Here is a 23,835-nt window from a genome sequence, read left to right as displayed (position 1 = left end):
TATATATAAATAAAGGTATTTCTGATACTACACATAATTCAAGTGTTTAATAATGTTATCCTCGGGGGAACAGTAAAAATGTTCCATAGACTGTAACCTTTAAGTATCCACAGAAAAGGACACACTTCACACACACAAAAATAAACTCTTTTGGCAAATATTTACAAAAATATTTACAAAGGTACACTTCATAAATACTTTGAATTTCAATGAGAAAAGGCCTCACTGATGCCACTGATTTAAATATAGTAAGAGTAGTAGAGATTTTCAAACATTGTCAACTGGATTGGGCTGATTCTACCTTCAGAAACTTCTCTTTCTCACTCTGAAGACAGAAGCGAAAATCAACCATGTTCAGTTGATGATATTTCAATGTCTCTATTACAATGGAAAACTCCTAGATGACTGAGAGCCTACACAGACATATTATTGGAGTACACCTGTCTAAACGTTTGCAGTTAACTAATCAATTATAACATTTTAAGCCTTATTTGAACCAATAACCAGCAACATATATTATTTGAAGAAAAAACTAACAAATGTCCTTGTGAAGATTAGTTGTGTATTTCCTTAGTGCAGCAGAATGATTGTCTGTGCAGACCTGCTTCTAACAACATCGCTTTTGGATGTGCCAAACTGCTGCTATGCATTAATTTTGGCAAGCTCCACAGACAAACTACAAAGAGTCACAAAGTTTGGAGGTTACAAAGAATGACTCACAGCAGAGAACATCACTTTGATCAAAGACTAACACAAGAGTGAAAGGCGTTACAGACAACATTCATTTCACATTTTCACTAACAGACATGCAAACATTGGCACATACATACACACAAAACGACCTGTCCTTCTCTGACATTATATTTGTTATACAGCTCTGTCTAGGACTTCACATTAGCGCAGCCCCTTCCTCTAAACAAGGCCTTTATTGATAAAAAATAAAATATATTTTACACTCAGCTTAAGACAAACAGTGGCCCATTTTCTCTCTTCAGGATTTGAGACCCATTTTAGCCATGAGCTGTTCATAGACAGTCCAAGCCATGGCGGCCATTAGAGTGCGTCTCAGGGACCTGGGAACAGCTCCACGGAAAAAGCCCCGCAATCCATTTTCCTTAAAAAAAAAAACGGATATACAAGAGTTACTACATTTACAGTCTGCATCACACACTTCATTCTGATCTGATGCAGAAAGAGCTTTAAATGGTCCTCACAGTGTAAATGTATTGGATAGCATCTACTGTGCGCCAGTGGGATGGGCTGACTTGAATATGTGTCTTGACGACATCCGCAGGTTGTGTCACCAGTGATGCCATGACTCCGGCAACAACCCCACAGCCAAAGTTAACCAGCGGTGCATAAGGGGCTGAGGCCACTTCTGTGACAAAAAAACAACAGAAATCAGACTAAACCTCTATATGATCAGAGGAAATCCGGCTCAACTCGTACCTTGTGGCAGGGACTTCTTAGTCTGACTATAGAACATGACATAGATGCCGGAAAAAGGAGCGTCTCTGAGAAGAGTCGCAGTTAGTCCCGAAAAAAGAGATCGGACTCCCTCTGTCTGATACATGCTCTTCAGCGCCCCCACCACACTTATATAGTTATAGCAGCCACTCTGAAAGAAACACGATGCTGTTACAATATAACATCTGTTTGATCGCTCCCTGGTCAGGTAAAGAGGAGGTAAGTGCGGACACAGAGACATACTAAAAGACAGAAAAGCATTGGATACTCAGATGGATTGCTTTACTGACCACATAGACCACATATTACAACAAGAATAAGTTGTATTTTTTCCTCACACTTTGGTTCAATATTTTTCACATACATGGTCTGTAACTCACCTCAAAGCGAGCCTTGACGACTGTGAAAGGAAGCATGCTGATCCCAGCCACAGTTCGAGCCCCTGCCCCGAGAAGAACAGCCTCCCCTGCGTTGGGCGCTCGCTCGTGGAAGAAGTGCTGCTTTAGTGAATAAAAAGTGCTGAAGTAGATGCCGACACCAGGAATGCAGCGGACAAATGACTGTAAGGAAGTTTTAGAATTATACACTTACATCGCCAATTATTACATATTTACTATTAAGCAATGAAACTTACTGGAGAAACTCCTTTCCAAAGACTAAGGAATTTTTCTGTTCTAATGACTTGAACCAAAACTGAAAACATTCCCACTTTAGGAGCACTAAAACAAAAAGATGACATAAAACATATTATTATTATTAGAGTATCATGCATCACAAGAAACAAAGTAACTGTGATTTGTGTGCTTGATGTGTCCCAGTCCTTACTAAATACAAGTGTCAGACTAAATGCTTAATCCATACACAATATTGCTTGAATATACTGTAATGATCATTCTTGAAAGAAAAACACATATTATGCAATGGAAATATTCTGTGAGGCTCTAAATGTTACAAATATGTATTCTCATCATTCTTGTAAAATACACACCCCGGTTTGGCATTTTTCTGTAGTGTCTGTAGCCGGGTCTTGACCAAATCTAAAGGCTGGAAGAGCAGTGTCGAGCAGGTGCCACTGAGTGAGCCACACATAAAGGCTTTGAGAGCGGGATGAGCCTGAAGGCAAAAAAAGAAAAAAAAAAGAGGGTCAGAGGCAAGACACCAACAGTGGAAAATAAGAACAAACAAAAGGAGTACTAAACAATGTCAGAAAATCAACACAGATAGGAAATAACAAACAACTATTATGCAAATTGTTACATTTTAATTGGTTTGATGGTATTTCTATCCAGCTGGAAAATCTTATCACAAAATATGAATCAATATAACACATAGAACTGAATTAGATAGGTAAATGTGACTGCAAGACAACACAAGAGGCTGGATTCCACCACAGTCCAGTGATGGAGATGTGCAGCGACAGCCAGTGCACAGAGGCTGCTGAAACGTGTCATGCTGAGAGCAAATACTGTCAGCAGCTTCATACCTCATGGACAAACCACAGCGAGATCGAAAGACAAAAATGTCCATGTTTCAAATGTCACAATTAACTACAAATACCAAAAAAGGTAATCAACAAGCAATAACCAAAATCAGTAGTGCTGCTTCCACATGTTACACACTGGACATGTCCTCTTACCTTTGTATCGCTGTTTTGGCACGCAGAATCTGGCTTTTCCTGCATTTTGTCATTATCCACATCACTCTAGCTTTAATACAGCCATTATGCACAGCATTTCACCCAATAAACGTCTATTGCAGACACGCTACCCCTCAGTTCTCTACTGCCTACCCACAATGACATGCTCCTGCTTACGTCCTCCTCCCCCCATTTTGAAGCCAAGGCACAGGCTTAATCCAGGCTACATTTTTCTATGGTTTCTATCTTTATCTTTCAGACACAGACACATACACATACATCTGTATCCAGCCCAATGAGAGGAAAGGCCCTCTCTTCCCCCCTATTAAACCGCATCTTTGTCATTGGTATGAGTCATGTGTTATGCACGTGAAGAGTACATCTGTGTAAATATACCCCGAAGAAAAGGGTAAAGTTATGTAAAGTTAATAAGTAATACACATTTATAAATCAGCCAGTCTTTCCTGGGTGACTGACCAAAACAAAAACATGTTATTACATTATTATTGCAAGAATAACACCAGTCGCCTTACAGGTCCTTCTAAAGAGTGCTGATTTGATCAAACATGAGAACAATCTTCAGATGTAAACGAAACAGGAAATTATATTAATACCTGGAAATATCCATCTGCTCTGTTTACTGAATGTGTCAACATTGAAGCAATAAACAGCTAACAATATCAATCTGCAATCCAGGTGCTCAGGTCAATCAGGACATTTACTGATGTGTAACCATCGGACAAAGTCTGAGGTCAACAGGAAGATGCCCTGCATGTCTATGGTAATATGTTTGTGCAGTTACACCGTGCACAGTGACGGGTCCTACAGATGCACTCACCGCCGCCAGCTCCATCCTCGACCTCCGTGATCCCCCGGTGTCCTCGGCTGCTGCCGTGTTTACAACACTCCGGTTCTCCCTGTGGTCACAAAATCAGACCTGTGAGGGCCAGCTGTTCTGGTGAAGTGCAGGACTGGAGAGGTCATCCCCACAACAGAAGCACGCATGACTGTCTATCAGATATGTTTAGTGTTAGTATGGTGCTAACAAATGCGCATTGAGTTATTGGGTACATTAGCTGTATTTTAAGAAATGATCACATGATGGCCATGCATCATGACCATTGACAGTATCAATGATCATGACATGACATAAACTTACCCTTTAGAAGCTAGCTTAAACTAGCTTAGCGTAGCTAATGCTGCATTTGGCTTCACTTACCAAGCTCAAGCGACGATGCGCCCACAAAGAAACGCAAAAATAATGTGTATACTCCAGTCTTTCAGATCCCCCATCGTCTCCAGTTCAGACACGGGTGTAACGAGCTAATAAATGTAAGCTAGGTCAGGAACTGTTGGTGCTGACGTTTCAACACAAGCTTGTTCCAGTTAAAGTTACAATTCTGTATCAAATTTTCCCATAATAAGGCGCTTAAATTGTATATTTAAAAAAAGTAAAACAAAAGGGTTGGCCAACTATAAGCCAGCGCCTTTCAGTATGTTGCTAAAAAAAAACATTAAACCCCAATATTAACTAGCCAGTCCCATGGACGTAGTCCCAACTCCTGTAGCATTAGATGCTACCCGGTGTTAGCCAGTGTTGACCTTATCGAGATCAGAGACCGCAGACTGGAGCCTCGTGAACGGCCAAAGATCGAGTCTAAACTCGCCAACAAGACAGACTCATGACACAAATGAACCCCAAACACTGACGTGCGGATTCACAGCAACAGGGGATTAATAACGACAAACTTTGCACACGTGAATAGTTGTAGTGATACTTTCACTGGCCACAAGAGGTCACTGTAGAAAGGTTATGGTGATGACTTGCACATGATTTTATTTTATTTTTTTCAGTTTAGCTAAATGCTTAAGCCATTTAAAAAAACCACACATTTCACCACACAAACAAAATATGCAAATGTATTTATTTTTTACTTAAGGCATAAAATATAGAATGGTCAAAACAAACAAAAAGGCATCTAAAGAAACATTGTTTTGGATATTGACATTAGAAAAATGTAAATGTGACAGTGCAGACTTGCAATGCATACAAGGAACCAGTAAAAGAGAAATACAGCAGGTAATGTGCAAAACTGAACTCCCCCCAATACATCTTTGTGGTGGCATTCAAAGTGTATGCCATTAGTGTCCATATCTGACAGTGTGCTTTGTGAGGCAATAGAACATGCAGATTAATATGGAGATTTGTGGACAAAGCAAATAACAAAAACCCATTAAACCCAGATGACCAGTGCTTGGGGAGAAGTGTTTTTCTTTAACCTGAGGGACATTGCAATTTTGTGTATTTGTTTGGTCCCCTCTGTCATTACAAAGGGAAAGTTAAGGAAGGCATGTGTCAGAAAACAGTAGTTTGCTTGGATTCAAAGGTTATAAGACAAAAAATATGCTTTAAAGATTCTGTTAAAAAGGTGAAAAGAGGCTTAATTCCTTTGGAGACACGTTTCATGCCATCTGCATTTACAGGATAATTCATTACTATGGCCAAGAAAACATCTCTCCATGGAGTTTACTCTGCTGCAGGCTCCGGCGTCTCTGCCTGCACATCCAGCTCTTCATCACTGTCAAATCCTGAGCGATTTGTGGTACGCCGCAAATTAAAAGTCAGGTCTCCACGCCTTTAAAAAAAATTACAAAACAAAAAGTAAACATTTTTCCGATATGTACAATAACCAGTAAATGTAAAGTACTAGTTAAGCATATGTTTTACCTGAGCTTGCTCTTCAGACTGCTCACTTCTCGGTTCATGGAATCTGCTGACTCTGTGGCATCATCAAGCTCTCTCTGCAGTTTCCTGCGGTAAGCATTGGCTCGAGTGACCTCCTCCTCTGACTCCTCCAACTGCCGCTTGAGCTGCCGCATCCGACTGTTTGTCTTATCCAACTGAGGCAAAAATGCTTTTAGTAAATACTAGAAACAAACAGTATAGTGAAATTAGTATGAATCTGATTTTAAATGTAACCTGATCTTTTTGTTGCTCGGTGTTGCGCCTTTCATCATCAATCTGCAACAGCGCTTCTTTCAGTTTCTTTTCTGTACGCCTGGCCAGACGTGAGGCCTGCTGACGCTCCCTGAAGTAAACAGCAAATGAAACGTTATTACAGGCTATGATATTTTTTGCAGTTTGCTGTAAAAAGTACTTACTTGGATTCAATATCGAGTTGTTCCTCCAGCTGAATGATCTTTGCCTCTAGGGTTGCGATGCTTGACTTGTATTTAGATTTGATGGCTCCTTCGAGCTCCTGCAGCTTCAGCTTCAGCTCCTTGTTTTGGCGATCAAGCTGAGAGCGGGCCCCCTCAATGCGCTGAGAATTACTGCGCTCTGAGGAGAGTTCTGTGGTCAACTGCTCAGCCTAAGGAAACAAAGGAACTTATTTAAATAATAGTGCACACAACATCTTCATACTTACAAATGAGGGAAAAAATGTTCTGCCTGTGCTCAGTGGTTGAACAGCATGGCATGTACCTGCAGCGTGGACCTCTTCATGCGATCATTAACCATCTCAGTGTTGAGCTGCTCCTCCTCCAGCTCCTCTTCAAGTTGCGCAATGCGACCCTCCAGACGTCTCTTTTCATCAGTCAAAGAGGAACTGGAAATATAGTAAAACATTATAGAGAGAAATTCAGTCTTCTCCTTCTCAGTGTCATTGTAAAAGGAGGATGTTACTGGCTCATACTTCTTTGTGTTGGCGCTGTTGATCTCTTCTTGCAGCTCATCCCTTTCAGTCTGAACCTGTCTTTTCATTCTCTCTGCTGTTGCCAAGTCCTACAGTGAAGAAAACATTATGTTTACCGTGTTGTGGAGTAGGCACATGATTGTCAGAAGTAACATACCTCTTGGAATTGTAAGGCATCTGACTCCATGGTCTTCAGTTTCTTTTCAGTCTCTTTGGCTGAAGTCACCGCTTCATCTCTGGCAAAACGCAGTTCATCCAATTCTCTCATCTGTTCTTTCATTTGAGCCTGAAGATGGCAATATAAAATACTGTGTAACCTTGAAATCCTTATTATGTAAATAAATTGCTGGTTTACTGTACCTGCAGTTTTTTAAGCTGTTTAAGAGCCTCATCTCTTGCTTTATTGACGGTGTCTATCTGATTTTCCATGTCTGCCAAGTCCATCTCCAGTTTCTTTTTGGATGAAAGAGCTTGGCTACGCTGACGACGCTCCTCCTCTAGCTCCACCTCCATCTCACGCACCTAAATAATAAAATACAAATATTATGTTACGTTGTACCTGCAAAAGCATTGGTTTCATTTTTATTTTACCTGTTTGACAAGTTGTTTCCTTCTCTCCTCTCCTTGCTCGTCTCTGGCCTGTAGGTCTCTGTCAAACTGGGCCTTCATGGCCTGCATGTTCACTTCCAGACGCAGCTTGGCATCTTCAGTTGCCTGAAGCTCGTCCTCCAGCTCCTCCAGCTGCATCCGCATCTCCTCGAGCTGCTGCTCCATGGTCCGTTTAGATCGCTCCAGCTCATGAACCTATAGTAGTAATAATAATTATTAAAGTAATGTATAATTGTATAACTTTAGGTCTAAAAAGATATTAGCATATGTGAGAAGGTACAAGCGGTTCTTTTCTTACACTCTTGCCAACATCATCCTTGGAGGAGACCAAATCCTCCATCTCAGCTTTGAGAGTCTTGTTGGTTCGTTCCAGCTCATCTTTCGCATCAGTCAAGGTCTCCAGCTCATGGGCTAAATTCAGCGCTCGGGTCTCCTTCTCCCTGGCCTCAGCCTCGGCCTTGTCCCGCTCCTCAGCATATTGAGTGGAGATGGTCTTCTCTTCTGCCAGCATCTTCAAGAATGGATAGTGTTTAGAACAAGCAGCATTAAAAATTAAACAAGCAACATTCAAAACTATAGCATCACAAGCAGTACAAACCTGATCAAACTTCTTCTGCTTCCTCTCCAGGTTAGACACAATCTGCCTCAGGTTGTCCTGGTCTGCCATCTGGTCCTCCAGCTCTTGTTGCAGGCGGTGCCTTGTCTTTTCCAGTTTGTCATAAGCTGCTGTCTTCTCCTCCAGCTGTAGCATTAAACTGTCCATCTCTCGCTGGAGTTTCTTGCGTCCCTCTTCAGCCCCCTCCAGGGATGAAGCCTCCAGGTCAAGTTTCTTCTTCACATCTGCCAGCTAAATGCACAAATAAATATTTGAGTGTGGTTTGTATCTAACATGTATATAACACTAAATATAGAAAGCTAACCACAGCAGGATTTCTTGTTTTTGTGCAAACTTTGGTCAATAATTGCTGCTCTTTTGTCATTTGGCTTTTGTCAGGTTTTGGAAGTTAGTTTTCAGTGTTTTTGCCGCTTCTCTCTGGATTGCCCCTTTAAGATAAGATAAGATGATACTTTATTGATCTCACAGATGGAGAAATTGCATTCGATGTGAGAGATCATCCGGCAGCAGCACCCATTCAGTGCGCACCACTCTTTTTACTCATATATAACAGTGTTAACATGTTTTTTGGAGAAGATTTTAGGTATTTTATCTGATAACTGTCAGGTCCTAGCACCTTTTGATTATAAAAAATAAAGCAAGATGCTGGAGAAAAAGATCTCCTGGTGCCCGCACAAGGTGGCAACCCATTAACTGGCACCAGTCAGTGAAGTCATGAAACTAGATCTCTTGTATAAAGGCTTTGTTGCAAGCCATTGATGGGCCCCATCTCCTTTGAGCCATCCATTCTTATCAAGTTGGAGAACTCGTGTAGGAGGTATTTACCATGGTCTGATCCATCTGCGCTCTTTTCCAAATCTAGTAAAAGATTTGAAAAAGGGAGCTGTAGATTTGTACCTACAGCTTCAATTATCCAAGTATTCATTGCAGTCTTGCATCTGTTTGATTTGTTTTTTCCAGGGATGTAATCTTGACCTCTGTCTGGATCTCAGAGTACAAGTTGTCTCTGGCTCAGAGTTTCAGAGGTTGTAAAGCAAACATTTGCTTATGAATGGCTTCCAGGACACTGACTGACCTTTGTGGGGGCCTGCACAAGTCTTTCCTGATTGTTCTTACCTTTCCTTTGTAACAGAGGCAGACGTTTGTTTACATTTGGAGTTTACGTCAGCTCATGTGCTCTTGTGACACAGCAACATAACCTGAAATATTCCACATTGTTGCTTTAGGAGGACTGTGATACAACAAACCTGTGCCTGCAGAGTGGATACTTGCTTCTCCACATTTCTCTTGCTCTCCTCCTCCTCCTCAAGCATTTCCCTTAAACCGTTCTGCTCATCCTCCATTTGTCTGAGCTTAGTCGTCAGAGACAGCTTCTGACGGGTCTCTTCTTGAAGGAGCTCCTAAAAGAGTAACCACGATTAATTGGAAATGTTTTGAAAAGGGTGATAAGAAATTCTAGCAATGTTCTTTGCACCTGTGCATCTTGAAGCTGGGACTCCAGTGAAGACACATTATTACTGTATTTTATGTTCTTTCCTTCCGCTTCTGACAAGAGGGTATTTGAATTGTCCAGCTCAGACTAGAAAGAAATAATACAGTTTAAGAGGTGCTTCAGTATTTGACAATAAACATACAGATCAACTTCCTAACATTCAAGAGCCTACATTATAATATAAGGCGGAAGATGGGTCAGAAGTCTATGTGTCTATGGTTTTAACTGATGAAATGCAGAGCTTTTGACTGAGTTTAAGTTAATGGTCAAGTGAATAGCTGTGTAATACTGGGCCAATCTATATGAAACGAAATTGGGCATTAAGTTCAGTGTTTTCTCCAGAAACTATTGCGCACAACAAACCCAAATAACTATACTATAAATTGACTGATTGTATAACCAAGGGAGGACCTTAGACCCTCCATTTAGTCTATGGGGGGAGCAACATTACAAGCATAACTCAAACATTGTGAGCACAACCCATTACGCTCATACTGTACCTGCATCTTGCCCATTTTGTCAGACATGTCGTTCCTTTGTTTCTCACTCTCTCCAAATTTGATCTGAAGCTCTTGGACCTGGGCCTCTGCCTTTTTGCGACGATGTTCAGAGTCTCCTTTACTTTGAGTCAGATTCTTCAACTCGATCTGCAGTTCATTCCACTCACTCTCCAGCGCCTGCTTGGTTTTCTCGACTGACACTTTATTCTGCAGGAGCATACATGACATAATTACTACTGTCTATGATTTTGCAAGAATCAGAAATCTGGTCATTACCCTTTTGGCCTGTTCCAACTGTTCATTGAGCTCGTCAAATGTCTGATTGTGTTTATGTCTCATCTCCGCCATCTGTTGCTCATGGAGTTTTGCTTCTTCCTCCAATGTTTTTTTGAGCTGGGTAACCTCAGTCTCTCGTTTGGACCTGGACATGAACAGAAAATAATATTTAGTCTTGTTTATCATTTTAGCTGTAATATAAAAAGCCAGAGCAGATGCGACCTGAGTTCCTGCTGAGCTGCGGTGGAGTCCAGCGTGTCCTCCAGCTCAGTCTTTAGAGCCTCAAGTTCCTCTCCGAGGTCGCGCCGCTGTTTCTCAGCTTTGGATCGTGCCTGACGCTCCAGCTCCAGGTCCTCCTGCAGCTCAGAGATCTGCGCCTCCAGCTCTCGAATCTTCTTCTGGGCTGTGTTCTTGGCTGCAGCCTCTTCCTCAACCCTGAAAACAAAAAGTGAAGTATTAAAACATTTGACTTACACATAAACTGTTCACAGGGTCATGGTGATGTGTAAATAAGCAGCAACCTCCCTCTGTCTTGGTACAGCTGCATTTTTTCCCTCCCACAAAAACACATCAGAGAGTCCATAAAGGTCCTGAAGAAAGCTGCTTTTTAAAAATAAACAGCTAGCATTTGAGCTAAAGACATTTGAGACCTACAAATGTCTTCTTCTGAAACACTGAAGAGGCCCCAAGAAACCGACAGCACAGTGGAGGCGTCACAAGAGGCGCTACAGGAAACAAAAAAGGGACAAGCAAGGAGGTATCCGGACACACAGCTAGGCCATACATGCCCTCCATCCCTGCTTTAGTGTTCTGGCTAAAGGACGTTCGCTGGAGAATGAAACAGATTAACTGCTAAGCTCTTCCCAGAAAATGGTGAAAGAGTGTTGTGGAGCGGAGGGAGCTGTTCAGGAGGAGGAGCTGACCAGCGCAGGACACCACGCCCTGAAACAGGGACAAACCCAGGAGGCGCAGCATCGTTTCAGAGGAGCACTGAAGGCGCTACAGTTTTCCCTAACATTCTGGACAGGTTGACTCACAGTGGCTGCGCGGCTCAGTGGCTGCGGCTCAGGACTAACACCTGAACACTATTTCGGTTTTACGGTTGAACAATGACAAATAAAGCACTTACTTACGACATCCCAAGAACAACATACTATAATAAAACTACATGAATTACCTGGACAGTGCAGCTAGCAGTTCCTCCTCTTTCTTGGCGAGCTGATCCCGGAGCTCGGCGATCTGAGCCTGCAAGTCGGCAATCTGGTCAAGGAGGTCAGTGGAATCTCCCTCCAACTTGCGACGATTCTTCTCCAGTTCCTGGCGCTGTTTCTCTTCCTTTCGAAGACGATCTAAGAAAAAAAAGAAGTTAGATAAAAAAAAATGAAATCTTTAACTCTTTCCAAAGAGGTAAAGACGAACCTTCCAAATCTGTAATCATAGCTTCATGTTTATTCTTGAGCTTTTGCAAACTTTTAGATTTCTCCTCTTCTTCAGCTAAGTTGGTTGTAAACTCTGAGATACGCTCCTCTAACTGTTTCTTTTCCTGAAAGTTCAAAGGTGAACATGTTACTAAATAAAGTAAATTACGAATAAGGTTATCAACAAGATCTAAATCAGACCTTGACAAGTTTGTTGTTCTGGTCATCGAGCACCATGACGTCTTCCTCCACCTTCTTCAGTTTGGCATCTGTGGTCATCTTTTCCATCTGCAGCTTCTGCCTGACCGCCTCCTCCTCATCCAGCTGCTGCTCCAATTCCTGAAAAAGTACAGAGATAAGCATTACATTGTTGAAAGTGTTGTCAGGGCCAGTCTGGTATCTTGAACTTCACGGACATTGATGTTCAGCTGCATCTTCTTCCTCTCTGTGTGCAGTTGTGTGACCCTCTCCTCTTCCTCCTCCAGGCGGGACTCCAGATCATGCAGGATGTCCTCCAGCTCCTGTTTCCTTGTGGCTAAACGAGACCTCATCTCCTCAGCCTCTGCACACAGCTCTGTTTCAGCCTGGAGCTGCTCCTGAAGCGCCAACTTCTCAGCGCCCAGCTGTGAGAGAAAGGTCCAAACAATTACATATTATGTTAGTTCTCATGGGAAACTAAGAGACAGTGGAGACCATACCTGCTTCTGCTTGGCCTCCAGCTCCCCTACCAGCTGCTCTGCCTGGGCCTGTCTCTCCTTTATTTTAATCAGCTCATCTTCTTTAGCCAGCATCTCCTCTTCCTGCCGGGACACCTGCAGCAAAGGCTTCACCTGCGCAGAAATGAGTGCCATACATTAGGAGGATTATAAACGAATAACATGTACTCAAGCATTGATGGTTTTGTACCTTCGTGAAGAGCCTCCACCATTGCCAGTTTCTGAGTTTTAGATAAGCCGCACAGTTTCTTTGGATAACTTTCATTGCTGTAAGCTGTTGTTGTCTTTTGGCAAAAGCTCTTTAAAAAAAACAAAAAAAAAAACATTTTAAATAGACCAATCACTGATCAATATATTTTTTAAATTAAATGTCAGTTGAATTGACCAACATACTTGCGAGCCACGTATCCTCTGCACCAGGCCTGAAAACTGATGATGACATCAGTGATCTTCAAGTCTCGCTCCTCCTCGAGATGGGCCAGGACTCCAGCTCGGAAAAACACTTTACTCTGACCGATGCGGTACAGATTGGGGTCCAGCTCTAGAGCTTTAATCTAAGAGAAATATATTATGCCTATGTCACTGTTATGCAAGTGTGACACACACAGATTATATTGCTCTTAAAAAACATACACAATTAAGCTTGTTATAATTAAATCAAAAATACAGTAGCTATAATGAATAGCTGAGTACACACCATCAGTACACACGCCTGCTTCCCATCCATGAAGCCTTTTGGAATTGCATTAGGTGTGAGGATTTCATACCTGAAAGATACAGAAGAGCAATAATCCTTTTCCTATTCGATGGTTTATTCTTGGTCACACCGTTTAAAAAGAAATAATTTTTTTTTAAAAAGCCAGCGGCCCTAATGAATGTAATCTGAGCAAAGTGATGAATTTGATGATTAAAAGTCCTTTATTGCAAACCGGGACACCAATGTGTTTCAGCCAAACTGGTCTTTGTCAGGATATACAAGAACTGAATTAACTTTCATTGACTTTCACGTCAAATGTGTGTTTTATTTTTCACTTGTTACCTCTGTCTGAACTCCTGGAAGACGATGCGGTTGGGGAAGCCCTGTCTGCAGATTCGGATCCCCTCCAGGACTCCATTGCAGCGCAGCTGGTCCAAAACCAAGTGAGGCTCCAGTTTTCCTGCCTGGTAATAATCAGAGGCATGAAGTAAATGACCAAATTGTTTAATATATATATATCTGCTTTGAACACATTATTTGTACTTTTTTCTCGTGGTTGGGGATGATGCATCGGACAAAGTTGGGGTTAGTGTTCCTCAGTGTTGTCATCAGATTACTCAGCTGCTCCTTGTACAACTGGCCCACAGTGCGAAACATGCCCCTGCGTGTTTTGAATGCACCGTGCATAGAGTCTGACATTCCTGCAACCTTATCCAAGCCGACAATACGATCCACTGTGTGAGAGGAAACAAGAATGATCAATATTCATTCAAATTAAACACATGCAATAATGGGGACACTGGAATGATGTTCTTACTGTCTCTCCACAGGTCAGAAGTGAATTTGTCAGTGGACTGATTCAGCAAAGTGGCTACACACTCATTCAAGGGATCCATGTTTTTCATCAACCACGCATCCGCTTTGTAGTCAACCTGCCCCACAAATCACAACAGTAATAAATGGTAAATGGTCTCAACTTATATAGCGCTTTTCCACCTACATTAGGCACTCAAAGCGCTTTGGATCCACTCACCCATTCATACACCAATGTACGCAGACACAAAACAAAATAATTTTATGTCATCAGACATTGCCTGTATTATTTTATGCACAATAAATGCTTTGGAAATAAAATTGACCTTTCCAGCATAGTGAAAGACGCAGAAGTCAGATTCATCCTTGAGTTTCTTGGGTTTCTGAAATTTAGGGTGCGTGCCCTGCTCCTGCACCAACTTCTCCACAAAGGTCTTGTCTGTGGCTTTGGGAAACCAGCACTCCTCATCGAGCAGAGCCAAGATGCCTGGTGGCCCAGCCTTCAGGGAAAGAAGAGGCAGCAGATCAACACAGGTCAATGTGGGCGTCTTAACACCCACTCATACTGACACAGCATGCCTAAACCTGCAGTAACATCTGCTTTCTCCAGACGCCTTACACAACAATCATCTGCAGCATCATGCCCAAATAAGGGCAAACATAGAGTGTACAGTGAATGAGCGTAAAGTAAACGCAGGAAAAATTACTGGTTTCTCGATGAGGTCGATGCAGGGCTGCAGGTCCAGGCCGAAGTCGATGAAGCTCCACTCGATGCCCTCGCGCTGGTACTCCTCCTGCTCCAGGATGAACATGGTGTGGTTGAACAGCTGCTGCAGCTTCTCATTGGTGTAGTTTATACACAGCTGCTCGAACGAGTTCAACTGATGGAGAAAGAGTAAAAGGTTCATGCCATCACTGCAGTAGGAGCATCAGTTATACATTATATCCAATGATGTACCAAGCCATGTCAGTCTTTTAGTACCACTTTACTCAATGTCAGAATGAAACAAAGTAGCCATTGGTTCTCAACTGTTATAGCATCATGCATGAAAATTGATTGTAACATTACATTTATTTTTTGTGTTTTTGTTTTATCTGTTCCCATGAGAACTCAGTACAATCGGTTAATTGCAAGTTTGAAATAAATAAATACACAAACAATCAGAAGCCAGCCTCAATAAAGACTAACAGTTGACCCATTTTTACAGTATGTAATAGAGGATATGCACGAGATGCGAGTGGGTAAATTGTTCATTTGGCAGTAGCAAGAAAAAAAATTATATTATATATATATAATTTCTTCTTTTTACTTTAAGTATTGGTAAGGCCAAGGGTAAATAAGCTTTTACTTTCTCTTTCAAGCAAATCTAAAACTATGTGAACAGTAAGTTTATGTGTGATGTACATTATATGATCAACATTCACTTCTGGCAACCAATTGAAAATGGTTCTGTGACCCACTTTTGGGTCCCGAGGGATAAGTTTTACCTCAAAGATCTCAAATCCAGCGATGTCGAGGATACCAATGAAAGATGCTCCCTGTCTCTTGGTCTTGTCCAGAGCTTTGTTGATCCTCATCACTAACCACCGAAACATCCTCTCGTAAGAGGCTTTGGCCAGAGCCTCCACTGCAAACTCAGCCTGCTCCTGAGTCTGGGCTTTCTGCACATAGTCTCTGCCAACCTGAAAAGCATCACAGGTAAATGGTCAGGTTTGATAGAAAAGAGCTACAGTTGTGCTCAAAAGTTCACTTACCCCGAAAGAATAAGAAAGATAACAAAGTTTTTTTCCACTCATTGTTAATGGTTGTGTGAATCCATTTATTGTGAAACAACTGAGTTAGCTCTTTTTTTAAATCATAATGAAAAAAGTACCAAAATGACCCTGATCAAAAGTTTATGATCAAGAGGAAAGTGCCGCTTCATCATTAGATTATACACAGAACCTTCTCCACGACTACCACAAAAGACTCCAAGCTGTCATCGATGGAGGGTCTGTAAACTTTGGATCAGGGTCGTTTTTCTTTTTCATTATGATTTAAAAGACCAAACTCCATTTTTCACCACAAATGGCTTCACACAAACACTAACTATGACTGAAAAAATACTGTGTGTCTTAAATACTATTATGCATATACCAAAAAAAATTCTGGCAGGGTTTGTAAACTTTTGAGCACAACTGTGAGCTATTGCGTGTGGTAGAAGAGGCGGGTGATAAACCTTGATTCGTGGAGACAAAATGGCTCGAGAGAAGTCAGTCACATTAATGCCAAGAAGGTGACAAACTTTCTGAGCAGCTGTGAGGAGGAAAACAGGCGTCACACTTTTTAAATCCATAAATGTTGTGATGTGAATGCTATACCGGTATCGTCAGGCATCGAGGCCTGGTCTGAGTGACGCTCTTTCTTGAAGGTCATATTTCCCAGCTGCAGAACAGCAGATATTACTTTCAGCAGACCTAAACGACAAAAAAAAAAATCCTTTATGAAAAATAAAATAAAAAAAATTACAGTTTAAATGCAATAGTTGTATGAACAAAAACAAGACCTATTCTCTCCTCCTCCGGGACGCCCATGATCTGAAACGCCTCCATGGTTTCATTGAACATGTCTTTGTCCTGTTGACCTGGAATAGTCATGTTGCCATTGGACAGGAAGCGGTATTTGCTGTAATCCTCAAGGCACAATTCAGCTGATGGAGTCAGGAAGGCGAGAAAACAGGTCAATCAAGTCTTTTTACAGGCATGTCTTTATCAGAATTTAGTGAAATATTCTCACAGCGCATCTTTTCCCCGGCTCCTGTGAGCATGTAGTAGAAGATGTGGAAGCTCCGTTCCTCTTTAGCCTGTCTGACGGCTCGAGACTTCTCCAGCAAATCTAACATTTCAGTCAAGGATTGAACATAACAGACAAACTCAAGCAAAAAAAACAAAAATATAGCATTTCAGAGGGATACAAGTTTCGATGTTGGCTCCGACAATGTATCCAGTGACATCAAAGTTGATCCGAATGAATTTCCCCTAAAAGTGATTACGTTTGTTAGGGTGCAGCTCTACAGTTCAATACATTTTTCTATATGCTGTATTTGTGTACGTATAATACTCATACAAATCGTGAAGAGTTGTCATTCTTGACGGTCTTGGCGTTACCAAATGCTTCCAGAATAGGGTTTGCTTGCAGCAGCTGTTTCTCCAGTTCTCCCTATAGCAGAGAACATTGAGTGAACTAACCACGCTTCAGTTCAAGCCATACATACACAACGCTATTATGCTGTTAAACAGGTTAGATCAACTGCGTCCAGAAGCCATGAGCATAAATTAGTGCACTCAAAAGACTAGCCTTGGGTCATCTTATCAGTGCCCAATCAAACAAAGAACTGCATACACTATGATGAGCATTCCACACACATTACCGCAGCAAGCCTATTCACGCAGCAGCAGTGCTGTAAAGTCATCCATATCCATGCAGGTAAAACAAGTCGACACACAGGTGGGTTAGCAAGCCCCAAAGGAAGCAATTGAATGATAGTCAGAACAATGACCACGCCCCACAGTGACAGAGAGCTGTTGGGTAAATTGCACTCTTTTCTGCATCAGGGCTAAACTATTTGGGAAGTATAACATTTTTGAGACCACACTGCCATTAGCTTTGTGATGAAATGATGATTCAGTTCACAATATACATTTTGTCCAAGAGCCTTAACATTTCATATATCAGAAGATTGATACATGGACTGCTGTAAAAGTCATAGGCTTTTCAGTGCATGTTTGCAGAGGTCTGAGAGGTTACAGGGTTAGTAGGTTTGATACACAACAGTCCATGGAAAAAACATTTGTTTGAAGAAAAAAGTACAGCCTTGTCATTTATTTTTAGACACTGATTAATCTCATCTGAACTGAAGTACAAAGGAGTCTCGTTTTGATTATGGTTTTAAATGTGTGTTAGAACAGAATGCGGTGATACTTTATGTATCTGTTCCATCGCTCTTGTTAGTAGAGAAACATGCGTATGTGTGCTGTATGTATTCAAAGAAATTAAACACTCACATGTGTCAAAACTGCATGGGCCTGGAAAAGGGGTACACAAATCAAGTAAATGCACATTATGTCACTTCAGAAATAATCTTTAGTCCATTGATGATCCAAGAAGTCATCTTAAAACAATGATGCATGCAGTGACTGTGTCCACACATCTGCAGTGATCTACCAGACGCTGCAGATATGCGAGTTGAGACATGAAGTAAGAATTTGGAGTAGCTCACTGCAATAGCTCCATTACATAAAACATGATGAGTCAACAACTTTTCACTAATCACAGTCTAAATAAAACTGCTTTTTTTTTTTAACCAATACTTAACATACCTGTTCTTTCTTAGATTTGGATGAAGATGCAACATGGGCCAGGTACTGAATTACTTTTTTTGTGTTTTCAGTTTTTCCTGCTCCAGATTCCCCACTATGTAAGAATGAATGAATGAATAAAATAAATAAATGTTATTTTAGGATTCTTGGAAAAAAATTAAAAATTAAACTTACGTGCAAAGAATTGACTGATCCTCGCGGTCTTGAGGACAAGAACAAAGGAGAAATAACTTTAACAGTACATTGAAAATTAAGCGTAGCATATAGTGAGTGATATGTGGTGGAAGTGAGTGGTACCCTGCATCATGCTGCGGTAGGCATTGTCTGTGATGGCATAAATATGAGGGGGCATCTCGTGCCTCTTCTTGCCCTTGTACATGTTCACGATCTCGTCAGTGTAGATGGGCAGGTACTTGTATGGGTTGACTACTACACAGAAGAGACCAGAGTAGGTCTGGTGGAAAAAAACATACATATTAGGAGCCTTCATGGTCAAATTCTGAAAAACATATTTTCATAAACTCACATAGATGAGGCCAGAGTAGTATCGCTCTTTGATGTTGTGCAGCACAGACGCCTCATTCAGACAGGTCAGCTCTGCCATATCCTCCACCTTATTGAATTTGGGGGGGTTCATCTTCTGGATGTCATCTTTGTTAACTTTGATCTTCATAACGTTCACAGAAAAAACAACAACGTATGAGACACAATATCAGCATATATACTGAAAACTAAATAATCCCTTTGCTTTACCTTTTTGCCAGAGTCAACAAGCTCAACAAGGCACTCCTCTCCTTTCTCCTCTTTGAGAGAGCCAGCCTCGAAGCCCAGCTTCTCAGATGGGATCCACACCAGTTTTTTGGTGGCCCAGTCCGCCTGGGCCAGGGGGTTGTTGACCCCACTGCGGTCTCCATACAGGAACTTGTCTGCGTCTGACATTTTTTCTTTAAAAACAAAATTACAAAACCAAACTATGAAAACCATTATTACAAAATATTCATAACGTTTGGGAGCAGATATTTGAGGTTTTAGTTTTTAGTTAAACTTGTATTGGTCTGCACTGTGACAACTAGCACCAATCAAGCTCAACCTGTGGTTTATTCAGGCGCAGAATGTGACCGCATCATTTTACACTTTATACATACCAGAATAACAGAACTGTCATGCTATTGCAAATAACAAATGAAACAAATATCACGCTTCACTGTATTAAACCAGGCTTTCACCTTCGTCCAAAAGCTGTAATTTGGGCAGCCTTCCTCCACAGTTTGTTGAACCAATTACTGGTCAGGGGAGTCCAATAGAAATTCCATAGGGCATAATAAAGGTTGAGCATTCCTCTTAAGGACATGCATGAAGCACATAAGTGCTCTAGTATAGGGGGTCCTCTGCTCCAGATACAAGCTGAAAGAATGTCAGGAGCATGTCTGGGCAAAACAGAAATGTCATTATTGGCCTGCCACACCCAGAGGTGCACAGAGGCACTTTTTATCAGCCCTGGATGAGCACTAACAACAGCAAAGGCCTAGATCTCTAGCCGGTAGCATAGCTGTAAGTGAGACCAAAGCATATTTACACATAGAGGCATCAGATTGAGTGTGTTTATAGAGAGAGGGATAAGGGGATCACTCTCTCTATAAACAGGTGTCACCTGTGCCTGTCTTAAGTTCATTATGTGCTCACCGTGACCTGCGCCAGCACTTAAGAGGAACACTGCTCTCACTTCTATATATTCATAACAATACAGGTTCGCCTTTAGAAAAACATGAAAAGAAGACACAAGCAGAAAAGGGATCTTCACATGATTTTCACATGGGTTCATGTGGTTTGACTGGAGCTGGTGCTTGGGCCAACTTCCTCAGGAAATTACACACACTCTTTTGCTTCAACACATTTCAACATCTCCTCCATTTGCAATAATGAAATACGGCTCGTGGCTGTGTGCTTTACATTGTTAGGCTAAATGTAAGAGGATGATACTGTGCATGCAGGAGGAGATGTATGCCACATCACACAAAACAGTGTTGATTACTATAATATCATGTCCTCTTTTCCCATTCGAGTTTGCCACATCTTAGTATTTATTTGAGAAGTCATTATTGGTTTTGCGCTGACGATGCTGAAGCCCATCCAGACATAGCGCTCTCCATTTGCGACGCTTGCGATCAAATTTGAATTATGATGCAATTTAAAATGCCTCTAAAGCTCTAATGAGTGCACACGCCTGATGTTGGCTCCCTGTCAATCCCAGCTTTATGCAGACCTCTGACACTGGCCCTGCCACCTGCTGCAGGCATTGATCACACGCCAATAAAGAAGAACTGGCCTGCATGAGCCAAATGCAAATTTTGAGGTTACTGAAGGGGAGTTTTGTTGCTTGACAGGTACAAGAAGTAAGCATATCTGGAAGAACGACCCAAAGCACCTGCATGTGGCAGCAATGTGCTTTGTTTAGTCATTGTGGGTCATAGTTGTGGTGTAAGATTTTGCCTTGACAACTTCATATCTGCTGCTGTTGGGCCTAAATCTTGTCCAGTTGTCAAAGTTATTTCCGTATCCTCAGGGTATAGGCACGCTGCACTGCAGAAAAGGATGGGTGTGTGCATCATGAAAAGTTAATACCTGTCAAATTAACTTACACACAGACACACACAAACACACACACACGCACACACAAAAGGAAACAACAAGTGAACAGGATACAATTCATTTTCAATGTAGGCTTTGATGAAGAATCTTTATCTGTTGTGTAGGCCTATAGAAGCTGGTCTACACTGTGTCTCTGCAGTCATCAAATAATAGGCTACTTTTAGCACGGTTTCAACTTGCATTTACTGAATTGCCAAGTAAACAGGTTAAAAAAGTTTGCAGCGGAGAAAGAGCATGCGCAGATTTAAAGGGGTCTGGTCCAGATAATTGGTCAAATTCGGCCAGGTTGGTTGATGTTTGCGTTTTGTAGCCCAGCATTTGATCTTATTTTATTTTTTATTTATGAAAATGTCAGCGCCTTTGCCTAAAAAAACACCACATTTCCGTGTGTAATGCTAAACATCCCAATCTTCCTCTGAAAACGCGCTCACCTGTTCAGCCACAGGCACTGCGGTGGTGAGTATGGTCCTCCTCGACGCACCACCTTGATTAATCCCAGAACAACAACAACACAATCCGCTCAGGGACTTGTAGGCTCCGGGGGAAGTTTGTCTTTTGCTGCAGCAGCCTCTTCTCCCGCGTTCACCCTTCTCTCTCGCCCAGGTCCAAGCTGCTGCTCTGCGGGGCTCAGTCAGGACAGTCTTCCCCGCTTAGATCCGCCCATTATACTTTTTGCAGGTGAGCTCTCCTCCCCCCTCCCTCTTTCTCATCCCCCCCATGCACTGCGTTCAGGGAATCCACGGAGAAATCACGTTCAGCAATGCAGGCTGCTTTTATCAACACTTTTATTTGAGGATTACACTTGAAAAAGTCGATAGGATATTGACAGTTCGACATATAAAAAATGATGCAGAAAGATGGGCCAAATGCCTTGATTTGTTTTGTGTTGCAGTGCAGTTTTGACTGTTGAATAGAGCAGTATCCAGTAATTGTTTATGTTTACTTGAAGGGCACTGTTTGTTTTTATGTTCAGCAAAAGGTCTATTGAAGAACAAAAAAAATGCAACTAGAGGGTGTGGCCACGGCGGCACATCGTCCCAACAGGCCAAACATCTACCTGCAACTCTTCAGCCAATGAGCTTTTTATATTTTCTAACCTTATATGGTCAGAGAGAGGATACGTATAAAAAGGGGAAAAGTGTGAAAGACTAGGCCAGGGGTGTGGCCCATTGTTGAGCTCTGCGCTACCGTTCAGTTTCTTTGTAAACCCAGTCATTACTGAAATCCCTGCCATCCTGCGGCAGTGCCACATTTGTCCCACATCAAAGTTAGAGAAGTTAGGCCTAATAAACCCCGCCTGTCCCTTCAAGATCACATATGCGCACAGACGCTTCACAGCAACTATAAGAACAGTGTAAATGTCATGTTTACTGCTTTGTAAGAATGAGAACAAACTTGTTAGACACAAGCTCGTGTTTCCGCCTCTATAAATATGTTTGTCCTGGGATGTCACCAAAAGCCTTCTTGACATTTCAGTGTGCGTCCTGTGTACAACTGACACATATCTCTCAGTATTTCTGTATTGGCAGCCACAGGCAAGAGTTTGCTGTTATGCAACTCAACTGTGTTACAAATTGCTGCTCACTTCAGAACAAAGAGTAGGCAATAATAGTAATCTACAATAATGGACTTCCCATGGCTTAGAGGGCTAACTGTGAGCAACTTTTTGCTAATAAAAACTGCAGAGAGCTATACTTTAGGGAGAACAACCTGCATAGTTTGTAGCAAGGATTCCAACACACACTCACATATTTAGCTTCATCCTAATGCCTTATTCTAATTAGATGTTTGCAGCATGTGTTCCTTGTGTTGTCTTTTCATTTATCTGTATTTGTGACTACATGAACTCTCACCAACACATTTGTGACAATTGCCTCACTGAGCTTCCAAAGACAATGTAGTAACCTTTGGAGCTACTGACTGGAAATCCCTGGCTTTAGGAAGAGAGTACAGTAGTTACAGCAGCGCTGGTGTAGAGAGTTGCAGTCATGTCAAGTCATGTCATGTCCGTGAATTGGGTGGGCAATGCACCAAACTGCAGACAGAGGTGCGAGACATAAAGGTGAAACCCTTTCAGCGACATATTTTTTTATTATTTCTGGCAAATTGTTTTCAAGTTTAAAGGAAACAGTTATGTGTGAGTCGGTCGTGAGTCATGTCGTATTCCTCACTTTGAGCACACTGATGTGGAGAAATGAGGACATCTGCAGACACAGAACAGGAGTTTGTGGCAATGAGTGTTTTGTTGGGTATTGGGATCCTTAAAGATAGATTTGAAAAACTATAGAAAGCTAAAAGGGCACAACCATTAGCAAAGTTCTGACCCATTTTTAATTTATTTTTCAATCTTCATTATATAATAAAATGCACTGCCAGTACCTGGATCTGGGATAACTTCACTCATGTGTAGGTTCAGCAACATTATGTGGTAAAGAATGGGGTCAGTGACCCCCTGAATATACCGAGTGATCATGTTATTCCATAAACAGATCTTTTTTTTTCCGGTGACACAGGAATATTCTAACATGTCAATGCCAGGTTTCTATAAACTGGGAAAGAGTAAACAAAACTCTGGACAGAAACAAAATATGTGACATAGCTGAAGCTTTAGTGTGTGACAAGTTACATTTGGAGTTCCTTTGTAGGTTTCCTTGAGGATGTGCCACGACTTGAGAAACATTTAGTTAAAGTTACCACAAGGACACGTGTCTTTAGGTTTTTATGTTTGTTTATTTGATTTTTAGGTGCTTTATTGTTTTTATCTCCAAAAAATCCTGAGGTATTCACAATAAAATGGCATTTATTCTATTTGAAATGAGACTTGGTTTTGGGGGAGGGGAGGGATAAAATACAGCAAATAAAAACAAACAAAAGAAAAACAGTAAAGCTTTG

At 41.6% G+C, this 23,835-nt stretch overlaps 2 protein-coding genes across 3 annotated transcripts; both read right to left on the bottom strand.

Moving 5' to 3' along the window:
• Positions 1-650: 650 nt before the first annotated feature.
• On the bottom strand, positions 651-4,590 carry LOC306961541 (mitochondrial glycine transporter B-like). Of its 2 annotated transcripts, XM_079554307.1 has the most exons (8): positions 4,323-4,590; positions 3,942-4,020; positions 2,456-2,580; positions 2,102-2,186; positions 1,848-2,027; positions 1,450-1,618; positions 1,215-1,378; positions 651-1,114 (listed from the first exon to the last, which is right to left on the bottom strand). In XM_079554307.1, exons 2-8 carry the CDS (start codon positions 3,954-3,956, stop codon positions 992-994), a joined length of 861 nt encoding a protein of 286 aa, XP_079410433.1. In that variant the 5' UTR covers positions 3,957-4,020; positions 4,323-4,590; the 3' UTR covers positions 651-991. The 2 variants fall into 2 exon arrangements, with proteins under 2 accessions (XP_079410433.1, XP_079410432.1); XM_079554306.1 differs by lacking the exons at positions 3,942-4,020; positions 4,323-4,590 and adding an exon at positions 3,104-3,436.
• A 916-nt stretch (positions 4,591-5,506) lies between these two features.
• LOC306960326 (myosin-9-like) lies at positions 5,507-21,580 on the bottom strand. Its single transcript, XM_079552745.1, has 43 exons — positions 21,375-21,580; positions 19,048-19,238; positions 18,821-18,961; positions 18,592-18,748; positions 18,469-18,496; positions 18,295-18,388; positions 17,980-18,000; positions 17,042-17,134; positions 16,890-16,953; positions 16,712-16,810; positions 16,482-16,625; positions 16,297-16,392; positions 16,155-16,231; positions 15,424-15,618; positions 14,643-14,816; positions 14,262-14,435; positions 13,940-14,054; positions 13,666-13,856; positions 13,465-13,586; positions 13,123-13,192; positions 12,819-12,979; positions 12,616-12,724; positions 12,408-12,539; positions 12,126-12,332; positions 11,911-12,048; positions 11,711-11,834; positions 11,469-11,640; positions 10,514-10,726; positions 10,292-10,436; positions 10,016-10,222; positions 9,498-9,602; positions 9,271-9,423; positions 8,006-8,254; positions 7,706-7,918; positions 7,390-7,602; positions 7,159-7,320; positions 6,956-7,084; positions 6,799-6,887; positions 6,588-6,711; positions 6,266-6,474; positions 6,084-6,192; positions 5,832-6,004; positions 5,507-5,739 (listed from the first exon to the last, which is right to left on the bottom strand). The coding sequence occupies exons 2-43, from the start codon at positions 19,231-19,233 to the stop codon at positions 5,631-5,633; spliced, it is 5,886 nt and encodes a 1,961-aa protein (XP_079408871.1). The 5' UTR covers positions 19,234-19,238; positions 21,375-21,580; the 3' UTR covers positions 5,507-5,630.
• Positions 21,581-23,835: the final 2,255 nt, after the last annotated feature.

The sequence above is a fragment of the Gobius niger genome (genome assembly GCF_951799975.1).
Source record: "Gobius niger genome assembly, chromosome: 3".
NCBI classification, from domain to species: Eukaryota; Metazoa; Chordata; class Actinopteri; order Gobiiformes; family Gobiidae; genus Gobius; species Gobius niger.
This window is presented reverse-complemented; position numbering and strand designations above follow the sequence as displayed.

Excerpts from the sequence above, each read along its gene's own strand:
- LOC306961541 (XM_079554306.1), bottom strand. The coding sequence starts at position 3,148 with ATGCAGGAAAAGCCAGATTCTGCGTGCCAAAACAGCGATACAAAG. Across the intron at positions 2,581-3,103 it reads GCCAAAACAGCGATACAAAG|GCTCATCCCGCTCTCAAAGC; the intron begins GTAAGAGGACAT and ends TTTTGCCTTCAG. Across the intron at positions 1,619-1,847 it reads TCGTCAAGGCTCGCTTTGAG|AGTGGCTGCTATAACTATAT; the intron begins GTGAGTTACAGA and ends TGTTTCTTTCAG.
- LOC306960326 (XM_079552745.1), bottom strand. The coding sequence starts at position 19,233 with ATGTCAGACGCAGACAAGTTCCTGTATGGAGACCGCAGTGGGGTCAAC. Across the intron at positions 16,954-17,041 it reads ATGACAACTCTTCACGATTT|GGGAAATTCATTCGGATCAA; the intron begins GTATGAGTATTA and ends AATCACTTTTAG. Across the intron at positions 13,193-13,464 it reads TTCCAGGAGTTCAGACAGAG|GTATGAAATCCTCACACCTA; the intron begins GTAACAAGTGAA and ends TGTATCTTTCAG.